At 37.2% G+C, this 11975-nt stretch overlaps 1 protein-coding gene across 1 annotated transcript; it reads right to left on the bottom strand.

Moving 5' to 3' along the window:
• Positions 1-1039: 1039 nt before the first annotated feature.
• LOC112720274 (transcription factor IIIA) lies at positions 1040-5811 on the bottom strand. The gene is made up of 7 exons (XM_025771152.3): positions 5286-5811; positions 3301-3486; positions 2897-3034; positions 2102-2387; positions 1763-1998; positions 1509-1652; positions 1040-1408 (listed from the first exon to the last, which is right to left on the bottom strand). The coding sequence occupies exons 2-7, from the start codon at positions 3442-3444 to the stop codon at positions 1265-1267; spliced, it is 1092 nt and encodes a 363-aa protein (XP_025626937.1). The 5' UTR covers positions 3445-3486; positions 5286-5811; the 3' UTR covers positions 1040-1264.
• Positions 5812-11975: the final 6164 nt, after the last annotated feature.

The following is an 11975-nucleotide window of genomic DNA, read 5'->3' on the forward strand; positions in this document are numbered from 1 at the left end:
TCTGCGATGTAATGGAGGAATTCTACCTCACTTCGGGATTGAAAGTGAGTGCAGCAAAAACTCCAATCTATTTCTCCAAAAATGTGACTCGCAGAGAAAGAAAAGGCTCAGAAGAAATTTATATGGGGGGATGGTGAAGGACAAAGGAAGATCTACCATGTGAATTCGGACACATTCTGTGCACCTAAAAACCAAGGAGGACTCGGATTTAAAAGGTTGGCACTGAAGAATAATGCACTCCTTATGAAGTTGGCTTGAAATTTTATGACAGAGCAAGATTCACTTTGGGTTAAGGTGTATAAAGGACTGTACGGGAGATATCAGCAAGAAATAGATATGTTGATCAGCAAGTGTTCAGATTCACCTCTTTGGAAAGAGATTGTGAAAGTTCAAGGTACACAACCTGGGCTATTGGAGAGGGGGAAAATGTGTCTTCTCAGGATGATAGATAGGTGAAGAATATTGGGACTCTCAGGGAGCATGCAATTATAACCGTCCCAAATAATAAAAAGGGAATAAAAATAGTAAGACTTTTTTCTATTATAAAATGAAAAAAAAAAATATTTCACAAAAAAATTATTAAAACTTTAATTTCCAAGATCACTTTTGACACTTTTAGTTGCTCATACTTTAATGGTTGCTGAAGAATCTATAAGCACGACCATAATATATAATATATTAATACATTTTACTAACTGTTTTAAAATAAAAAGACACATGCTAAGAATGCTGTAGAAATATATTTTATTAAAAGTCATTGAAATATAGTTTTTTTTTTTTTACGTTTCCAATTCATTTAAAGTTTTATTATTATACTGTTAACATGTTCCCTTAGACATACTAAAAACTTTTACCAGTAGTTTTCCCAAGTCTTCAGAAATACTAAAAACTTAAACGATTACAAACATTCTTTTGAAATCGGAAGCCCAATAAACATTTTGCTTCTTTTAGTTGTTTACTAGCTATAATGTTGTACTTTGTGTATGTCTCATGGTGATGGCAACTAAAACTTTGGGAAGATACACTTACAAACATGACCGTTAGGATAATGAAGATATACTATTCACAATATTGTCATTGATTACACTATAATGCACATGCCACTCTTCATACTTTTACACAACATATGTAAGATGTAGTGAACACTAATCATTATGCTAAAACTAATCCTTCATGTACCACACTCATGGCAAGATGCTTAAATCTACCTTATCTACCTTACATATATACTTAATGTCAGGGACAGAAAGGTCAATTCATCCAGTCACTCCTGCATAAATAACAAATTCTCCAATTGACTAGGTGGTGTAACCCTTTTCCTGACCAACATTTCTACTGTAGGACACACTCTCTTCCTCCCACCCCTTGGCCTTGACCTGAATTGTTCATCAGCTTCTTCAAAATTCCCCTGTATCAAGAAAAACTTCATTGATCATTTCTGCTAATGCAAAGGCTAGGCAATGCAAGGAAATTATTGAACTGGAATATGAAGTCAGAAAAGAATTTACATGGGTAAAAACATGTTTCCCAGTTTTTTCGTGTTTATCTCTGACATGTTTGTAAGCAAATCTCAGGCCACAATCAGGAAAACCACACACAAAGGGCTTTTCTTTAAAGTGCACGACCTTCTTATGTGTAACGAGATTGGATTTCTGTTGAGGCATAACCAAAAGAATCAATCAACACAATGTTCAATATGTAACCATGGTTGTGGATTCACTTAGAACGAATATGCGGCGGCTTAAAGATTAAGGGTTCTTACGCTTGAGAATTTGCAGCTACAGCCCTTAAATTCACATTTAAACTCTGCCAGTGATTTGTCAGCTTCATGTGTGCGAAGGTGCCTTTTAATATTCTTTTTCAGTTGTCTACTTCCACAAGTGTCGCAGGTTACATATTGATGACAGGATTCAATATGTTCTTTAAGGCACTGGTTATTAGTGAAATGTTTCATGCAACCAGGCTCCAAGCACACTACATCTACCGACTGCAGCTTAACTGCAGAACAGAAGTTCTCTTCACAATTTTTCCCAACATTTTCAAAACATAAAATGGAAACTTTGATTATTCACAAAGAAAATCAAATTAGATGAAAACTTGCCATGAGAATCTTCATGTTTACGAAGCTTTGATGCAAACTTGAAAACCTTTCCACAGCCAGTTTCTGGGCACACAAACTGCTTACTTTCTACATTTGTGGATGTAGATCCTTCATCATGAATCTCTTTAACATGTCTTGCCATATTACCTTTTATTGAGAAGATTAGGTTGCAATTATCCATTGGACATTTAAAAGTTTTCCCTTCATGCTGTAGAAGGTGACGAGTCAAATGGTCCTTTCTTCTGTAACTTGCCTGACAATCATCAACCGTACACACATACGGCCTCTGGAGCCATTAAAAGAAATGTCAAAAGATGCCAACCAAAAAAACGCAATGGGTGTCAATTGGTTAAATAAGAACAAGACATGGAAGAACGAATTGCCAACCTCATCTTGAATAAAGCGTGATTGAGGCATCCTTGATGGAGCTTCACAGGAGGTCTCCCTACCTGATACTAATCCATCAAGTCCAATTATGCTGCCTCATGCATTTTGGAGTTCTTTGTCTGGGATCCAATGCTTCACACTATAACATTATTATAGTTATAGTATATTATAAATTAATTTCCTGCAAAAATATGTACTTCAGTGATACATCTTAAATCATATAGTATTAACCTATAGAAGATTTTTCCAGTGTACTCATTTTAAAAAAGGTATAGTAGCTTGCTGGATTAGTTTACACTCCTTGGCTCTCCATATAGTCACAAATTTTCCACATGTAAAAGTTTATCCTATATTGTAATATTTCAGTTAATTAGTTACAAAAGGGTGTTTTGTTAATAAATCAAATACCTCAAGTGAATGGCTTTGCATGTGCTGCAACAAGTAGGCAGGTTTTTTGAAGCTAGCACCACATTGTTGGCAAGTGTTGTTGGGCTTTTCGCAATGTGCTTCATTATTTCCTTCAGCTCTAGCTTTTTCCAACTCGTCCTAAACACATCAATTCAAATCAAATAAGATAACCAAGTGTAATTGCATATTATCGTATTTTTAACTTTGAAATAGATAGGTAAGAAAGCAACCAATAACTAGTAGAATATACAACTGCATATAAAGGGTTTTTCATTGCAAACCATGCCAATCATTGGGTTTGAAATACAGCAAAGACAATTAGAGATTAGATAACTATTAAAAAAAGGATAATCATTGTTGTTGTATCAAATATGCTGAAACAAAAGACAGAAAGAACAAAGTACCTTGTGTTGTGAATTGATGTGGGAGGTAATTAAGATCTTTTTAGACCTGCAAATGCCACAGTATTCACAGAAGTAGCGTCTAATATCTTTGAAGACTGGCCTCTCACCACTTTCCATGGGTTCATCCATCTGTATTTCAGGCATTGATGAGGACAACTATCAGAGATTGCAACAATTCCACGCCACCTGAAACCATACAAATCCGTTTTGACACAGAATTAACAAATTCGCCTGGTTTTCTATATATAGCTAACCAAATCACAATGCAACCAAGGGCGAAGTCAATAATTTACATAACAGATTTTTTTGGTTGGGGGGGGGGGGGGGAGTGTACAGAGATCATGAATCCCACATGTTTAAGTTCCACTAAACCAAAACACAACATTGAATTCATATAGGTAATAACATGAGCATTCAACTAATCATCAAAGAAAGACAATAAACAAAAGCAATGCTACATTTGTTCCTTAGGATTTGTAAGATTGCACTGCAAATTTTTCAAGCACAAACCATCACTAAATAAAACAAACATGCGAGAGCGGAAAGCAAGGATTCAACCTCTCAAAAGTTCAGACAAAGAAGGGCCAAATAAAACCTTGGAATTCTGGGACAAATGAATAACAAAGGAGGATTTGTGGGTACACGGGAACAAAGGTTCCATACTATTATAATAAACATATAGAAAGCTTTCAGATCTCAGTTTTATCTCAAGAAAACCCACTATGGCAGTGATAGGTGTTCGCACAGCTACAGGTGGTGGTGATGACGGAGGTATGCCCGGTTTGGACGGCAGAGAGAAGAAGAATGGGGTGAACCAAAAAGGTCAGCCACTGAGACAGTACGGCGGAGATATGACTGGAGACAGCGAAGCAGAGGATCCAACGGTTATCCCGCCGGCAATTGAACCAGTAAGAGTCAGAGTAATCCAATCGATCGCTGGGCTGACCCAGTCATAATTAAATAAATATAAAATTATATATTTTCACTAATTACCAACTAATTATGAACTTAGGCGAATATTTTCACTGTAAAAATCCCAGAATTCACAACAGATTCAATTCAATTCAATTCAAATGTCCATTTTTCATCTCAGCACAGAAGAGGCAAGCAGAAAAAAGCAAAGGCTAATAGGCTATCACATCACAATACCTAACACACACTAATTAGAAAGAAAATGAAAGCTTTCATGGCCAACTAGATAGAATTGCTTGCATATTTAGAAAAGAGTAATCACCCGAATTTTGGTTCAAAAGAAACAATTTAGTTTTCAAAAGTATATACATTGTTCTATTCGACATATCTATAATAAAAAAGAAAAGAATAAACTACTCTACTTATTAGTTACTACCATATGTCACAAAATTTGACACCTCTATCTACCAATATGCAACAATACAAAGGCTATGGGATCAAAGGCTTTCAGATCACTACGACTTTGTGAGGAATATGAAAGAATATATCCACACATCAACAAACAAAATTTCAAAATCCAATTTAAAAAAGAAACTAAAAAGTTAATTCCTAAAGTGGGTCACAAGATTTACATCCTTAATCATCACAGGGCCAACCTCAGAGAGAATGTCCAAGCATGGTGGTAGAATCTCTTTGGAAGCAGGGATTGAGTCATACTAAACCAATAGGAGCAGTTTTAACATGGTAGGTTTAACATGGCAGGAGCAGTTTTAACATGGCAGGTTTTCATCTTCCACTTAATGAACAATTTATTAAATCAACAACAGCAAAACACAATATAACAATCAAAAGGTAAAGAACAACACCAAAACAATAATTTATCAAATTAACAAGTTAATAAGATCAATTAAAACTGAAAATCAAAATAACAAGAACAATTAAAATTTTAAACTACAGCAAACCAACAACAAAATAAGAACTAGAAAACATACTAATCATGAAAACAACAATCAAATAAAACAATAACTGAATAATTAATACAAGAAAGAACAAGAAGAAGGTAAAAAAATCACCCTAGGATGGAGCAGTTCTGAAATTCAAACAGTACAGGCAGAGGGAGGAGCTTTAAAACGCGACGGAAATGGTTGAACGGAGGCTGAGCAATGGCTGAACGGTGGCTGAAAGGCGGCGGAACACAGGCTCGAACACGCGGCGTAGAGGACTGAACAGAGGGCTAAGCAGCTCGAACAAGGGTTGGCCAAAAAGGGCAGAACAAGGGTTGGCCAAAAAACAGAGGCAGAAGCTTGGCCAAAAAGGAGGCGGACGCGCGGCGAACAAGGGCGACGTTGCGCCGAAGCTATAGCAATGCGGATGGCGGCGGTGGCTGGACTTTGAGGAACGACGACGAGAGAGGGCTGCTTCGGGGCTTCCTCCAAGCTGCGCTCGAGTTCTCTTCTCTGCTTTCTTTAGTGTGTTCGTTCAGAGGCCAGAAAAAGGAAAGCGAGGGAGTGAGGGAGCTCGATGAGAGGAAGGAGGAGAGTGGCTGAGTGAGGCTGTGAGAGAGGAGAGGCCAAGAGGGTGCTGCGCATTTTAGTTAATGGTTAGGGTTCCTCTAACCGCTGTTTTGAGCAAATTTCAGAAAACCGATCGGGTCCTGGTTCGGTTCGACCAACCGGTTCGACGGTCTAACGACGGTTTTTAAATTTTTTGGTTTTGATATATGATAAATTCGTTTTTTATACCGATTTACGGTTCAATCGGTTGGACTGGCCGGTTCAAATCGGTTTTTAAAACCTTGACTCACACAATAAAGGTTCTATCACTATTCAGTCATAGCTGGGATTCGAACCTAGAATGTGACTTCTATGAGGTCAATATATTGACCATTGGTGCAATGCCTCGGCCACATTAATTTAATTTGTTTGACCAGCGTAATAGCGAACTTTTTTTTTAAATATTGGATTGATGATGTTTTTTTTTTTAAATGGCCCAATATGTGTACTCTATATTTATGGAAAAAAAATTTCTCCTATACAACGAACCTAAAAAAGGGAACAATATTTTTTTTGGCGGAAAAAAACTTGGGCTGCAATGAAAACTAGAAATAGAGTTTAAGGATCTTTTGGTAAGAGCATTGACAAAATAGAAGGAGCGCCTTGGCCTAGTCATATGGAAGGGGAAAATTGTCAGCTCTCCAGACACGTGTCGAACATACATTTTAGTAAGGTGGGCGGACTGGAGTTTCAAGTGTTGTACTCTCTATCTCTTCCGTGACTCTAACAAAGTACAAAACCAAAGATGGTGAAAGGAATTTCAGTTTTTACATTCATTTTGTCACTTTCACCTTCTTCACCATGACTTAGTTTAACTCAGAGAAAAAATATTGTTTTTTACTGTGAAAGATAAAATTTGAAGGAGGAAAAATGAGAGCACGTAATCTCATTGAATCTGAAAAACATATTATTGAATTTTTACATCATCTAATATATGTAAGTTAATTTTTTTAAGGGTAAAGTACTAATTTGGTCCCCTACATTTGGGGTGAATTCTGTTTTAATCCTAAAGTTTAAAGTGTTCTATTTACGTCCAAAATAGTTTTGATTTGCATCAATCAAATCCTGTCGTTAAGTGGGAGTGAAATACTTAACGTCGTGTCCGACGTGGCAAACTGGGTACAGTGGCTGTAGTTAACTGTTGGAAGCACAAAAATAAAAAAAGAAAAAGGAAATCCGGTCCAATAAGTAAACCCTAATCCCCAAAATTGATGTTCTTCGTCTGCTGAGAATGGCTCCTCAGTCGTCTTCCCAAGGTTCGCGTAGCATCACCAAGAGTCGTGGGAGAAGGACGGCGTGCTTTTGTGGAGAGAGACCAATGTTGCGGACATCATCTATAACAGAGAATCCAGGAAGAAGATTTTGGGGATGCGTCAACTATAAGGTGAGTCTCCTCTTTTCTGTCTTTTGTTTCAAAATAGCGTTGGGTGTTAATGTTTGGAGGATCTGAACTATTTGGTGTATTTCTTTTGGTTTGGTTGAGAACAGATAGGAGAAGAATGCGATTATTTTGCTTGAGTTGAGCCTGAAGGGCAAGACCTACAAATTCAAAGACTAAAGAATAAAGCAAGTGTGTTGAAACAAGAACTGTAGAAAGCCAAAAGGAAATTTGCATTGGCACTTGCTGTTGGAATTCTTGGATGGACAACGGTTGGGCTGCTGTTATATGATCGATTTAATTGAGGTTTAGGGGGTTAGCAGTTATCTTTGTTTGCTTTGTTGTTGTTGTCCCTATTTTGGAGGGAATGTCAAGTGTTTAGGGGATTGAAAAAATTGACATACAGTTAGGATGATAACAGTGATGTGTTAATTGAAACTTTTGGAAATTGTATGTGTAAAGGCATGTGCTGTAAATATTATCATGTTTTTGAGTGAAATGAAAAGTTATGAGTTCCTGTATTTTGACATACATTATTTGGCCCTGTAAAAGTTTAATTCAGTTTGACCTGCCAATAAATAGAAGGCTTAAGTTGCCAATTCACATAATTATGCTGCTGAAAATTTATTTAAATCATTAGATAATGGAGAAGTCTTAAAGTAGCTTCTCTTGACCATTACAATATCCAAACAAGCCTTAAATATAACCATGAAAAGATAACAACACAAAAGAGATTAACATGAAACTAGTAGTCTTATAGTAGGCTGTCTAAAGTATCACAGGGATATCAGCCCTTGGTCATTGCCACTTTCATTACAAAACAGAAGGTAAACACTAAAATCCACTATAAATTCATCCCAATGCTTTCCAGGCCCTAGGTGGTGTTTCTGCCATGAACTTCAGGGTCCTCCTTGATGGACTAGTAACAGTTGCTATCGATGGCTGGGGTTGACTGGCGCTGCTACTGCATCTAGCTCTCTTGGAGGAGGTTTGTGACTCTTGGGTCTCTCCAACTTGTGTATTGCTCTTCCTCTTTGGTTGAAGTTTTGTTGTTGGTTTTGTTGTTGTCTTTGCTGGGTTCTTGTTGGGGTTTGGAGTCCTAGTTGTGCCAGCACTTTTCTTGGCTTGTGGAGCTGCATTATGCTATAAACAGATACAACAAACAGTGACATCAGGGGATTGGGTTCCACAAATTGGGTTCATCAGACAGTAACAACAAACAATCACATATAAGGAATTGTGTTCAAATTGACAACAACAAATTTACCTTTTTTGCCGAGGCCTCCACCTTACGTCTTCGAGGGCAGGTTCTTTTGTTGTGACCAAGTGCAAAACAATAGGAGCATTTTTGTTGTTGTCCAGTCATGGATAATTTAGCCAGTGGTCCATTATTGCGTGACTCATCACCAGTCTTGTTCCTACTTAATTTTGGGCGCCCTATTGGTTTCCTAAACACTGGTGGCAGCACATCATCATTCTCAGTCCGGGCCCAGAGATTTGGTCCATTCACTGGGTAGATTACATGTTGATAGCAGTCCACGTAAGTCTCTTTCTTATAGCACTTGTTCACATAGTCCTTAACATCTAAACCCATTTTCCTAATGCAACTCATGGCATGCTCACAAGGGTAACCTGTTAGTTGAAACTTTCTACAGGAGCACTCATGTAACTTTAAGTCCACAACAAATTTGTCTCTATTACCCTGATTGCTAGACACCTCATACTTGTCCCTACCCGCATAGATGGCCAACCACTCCCCACCCTTATCAAACTCTGTTTCAATGTTCTTATTTATTTTTGGCAAAATTTCTCCAGCATATGTAACTATACTGTGTCTATTGTCAACCCACATATTCATTAGATAAACCCTAATATCTTCTAACATAGACACTATGGGTTTCTCTCTAGCCTCTACAATAACAGAGTTAAAACACTCACACATATTGTTTACAAGTGTATTAACTCTAGAAAAATAATTAAATATGGACTTGCTCCAATACTTGGCAGGGATCTCCATGAGAAGATTATAAGCTCCTTGATCAACCAGCTGAATCTCCTTCATCCTTCTCTCCCATTCCTGGACATATGTTGCCTTTGCAGCCTGCCACATCATCATTTTCAGCTGAACACCAGGGAACCTGATGAGTCCATATTTTTCGATATATTTTAGCTTGATTTGAAGGGATTTCATCACATAAACTCACACTTAAGCACCAAAATAGCATACTTTTGTGTTATCTCCCCAATTTGAACCTAAATGAGAAAACATGTGTTTTTGTGCCTAAATTATTGATTTTAATTCCACTTTCATGCCACTCGATGTTGTGATATGTTTTGTGAGTGATTTCAGGTCATTTAGGCAAGTTTGGCTAGGCAAAAGTGGAAGAAAGCATGTACAAGGGAGAACACATGAAGAAAACAAGGAAAAGTACACACAGTCAAGTGTGCGTGCGCACAAGCACCTATGCGTACGTACAAGAAGGAATCGGCTAGTGCGCGTGCGCACAACCCTCTGTGCGTACGCACAAGTGGCGAAACAGCAAAGTCTGCATGCGTACGCACAGGTCCCTGCACATGAATTCATTAATAAAACACGTGATCCGCGATTTTAGGGGCTTTTGGCCCAGTTTTTGAAGGCTCAATGCTGAAGGGGAAGTGCTATATCAAGGGGAATTGAAGACAAATGAAGGCATTAGGTTTTATTAGGTAGTATTAGGTAGAATTAGATTAGGAAGCTTCCATAGGAGTAGGAGTAGGAGTAGTGTAGAATTTCTCTCTTAGGGTTTCATTTCCATCTCCATTGTAGCATTTTATAGCAAGCTTCGTGAAAAGAGCGAAACTCTCGTGCGATCTAGAATTTTCGCAAATAAATTCACGTTGTAAGTATAGCTTCTAGACCGACAAGAGTTCCTTTCTTACAAACGTTTTGGTTGTCACAAGTAACAAACCCAATAAAATTTATAAACCGAAGTATTCAAATCTCGGGTCGTCTTCTCAAGGAATTGCAGGGAGGTATGACTTATTATTAGCTATGGAAAAGGTAGAATTTTGGGTTTTGAAGGATTTGAACAAGGAAAATAAATTGCATAAATTAATAAATTAATATCTAATAACACTCTTGGCAAGGTATGAAAATTTGGAAGTCCTATCCTAGTTATCCTTATCGATGGTGATGAGAATTGAGTTTTAATCTCACTTAGTTAACCCTTACTAAAGTAAAGAAAAGTCAAGTGGACTATTTAGTTTGATCCTCAAGTCCTAGTCAATTCCTAAGAAAGAACTAGAGTTAGTGGAATTCAATTTAATTAGCAAAAATAACAATTATCAATTACGATGAGTTTGATAACTCAAGAGTTACAGATTAGTCAACCAAAGCCAAAAGAAAAAAAATCTAAATTAAATTAAAAGCATTCATATAGATAAAGCAAAGCAAAGTCAAATTTGAAATACCTCAAATTATATTAAATAAAACATTCAAATCTAAATACGAAGAATTCATAAGCCAAATTGGTAATCATGAGTCAGATACAAATAAAAACATTAGAATAAATAAAAATATAAAAGGAATATTGAACCTGAGAGGAAGTTGAAATCCTAAATCCTTTAAGAGGAATCCTAATCCTAAAACCTAAGAGAGAGGAGAGAACCTCTCTCTCTAAAAACTACATCTAATCCTAAAATTATGAATGTATGATATATTCGTTGTCCCTTTGATTCCTCCATTCTCTGGCTTATATTCTGTGTTTCTGGATTCAGAATTGGGCCGAAAAAGGGTCCAGAAATCGCTGGGGGCGTTTCCTGCAGATTCTGCACGTGGCGTCTGTCACGCGTCCGCGTAGGTCACGCAACCGCGTCATCTGGAGTTCTACTCTTCCACGCGATCGCGTCGGTCACGCGTACGCGTCATTTGCATTCTGCTCAAGGCACGCATCCGCGTCAGTCACGCGTTCGCGTCGCTGCCTTTTTCTTCAAGACTCCATTTTTGTGCTTTTCTTCCATTTTTGTATGTTTCCTTTCTGTCCTCTAAGCCATTCCTGCCTTAGGAGATCTAAAAATACTTAACACACAAATCACGGCATCGAATGGTAATAAAGGGTAATTAAAATTAATATTTTTAAAGCATAGGAAACATGTTTTTCACATATATCACATAATAAGGAAGGGAAAGTAAAACCATGCAATTTACATGAATAAGTGGGTGAGGGATTGAATAAATCACTTGAATTGGGCACAAAATACATCATAAAATATGGGTTTATCAACCTCCCCACACTTAAACAATAGCATGTCCTCGTGCTAAATCCAAGAGAAAGGGTAAAGTTAGAATGGTGGAATCTCATGCAATGCATTCTATTCTAAATGCAACTACCTAAATGAATCATGCAATTCTAATTATTATCCACTAGTATATAAAGCTTACATGTAATTAAATCAATTCATATCCTCAAGGAATCATATATGCATAGTCAAACCCTAGATAATGTTAAAGCACTTTTACAATTGAGATGGGTAAAAGTATTTCACAAACTTGCAAGACAATTAACAATTAAGCAGAGATATATGGTGATGAGCTATTGAACCCTCACTGAATTTTGTGTTTACTCTCTAGTCACTCAGTGTTTATTGGGTTAATCACTCTATTCTTCTTTCTATCCTTGCTTTCTAAAACTTTGTTCTTCATCTAACCAATCAATAGATATGGAATACAGACATACAAAAATCATGAGGTCTTTCTCGAGGTTGTAATGGGGCCAAGGTAAAGGTAAGGGTATATGTATAAGGCTAAGTGAGCTAACAAAGTGAATCCTTGATTAGTCTAAGATCTCACCTAA

The sequence above is a fragment of the Arachis hypogaea genome, chromosome 11 (genome assembly GCF_003086295.3).
Source record: "Arachis hypogaea cultivar Tifrunner chromosome 11, arahy.Tifrunner.gnm2.J5K5, whole genome shotgun sequence".
Lineage (NCBI taxonomy): Eukaryota > Viridiplantae > Streptophyta > Magnoliopsida > Fabales > Fabaceae > Arachis > Arachis hypogaea.

Coding starts and splice junctions, on each gene's coding strand:
- LOC112720274 (XM_025771152.3), bottom strand. CDS start 3,444: ATGCCTGAAATACAGATGGATGAACCCATGGAAAGTGGTGAGAGGCCA. Junction 3,035..3,300: donor ACATCAATTCACAACACAAG/GTACTTTGTTCT, acceptor TGATGTGTTTAG/GACGAGTTGGAAAAAGCTAG. Junction 1,409..1,508: donor GGAAACATGTTTTTACCCAT/GTAAATTCTTTT, acceptor TTCTTGATACAG/GGGAATTTTGAAGAAGCTGA.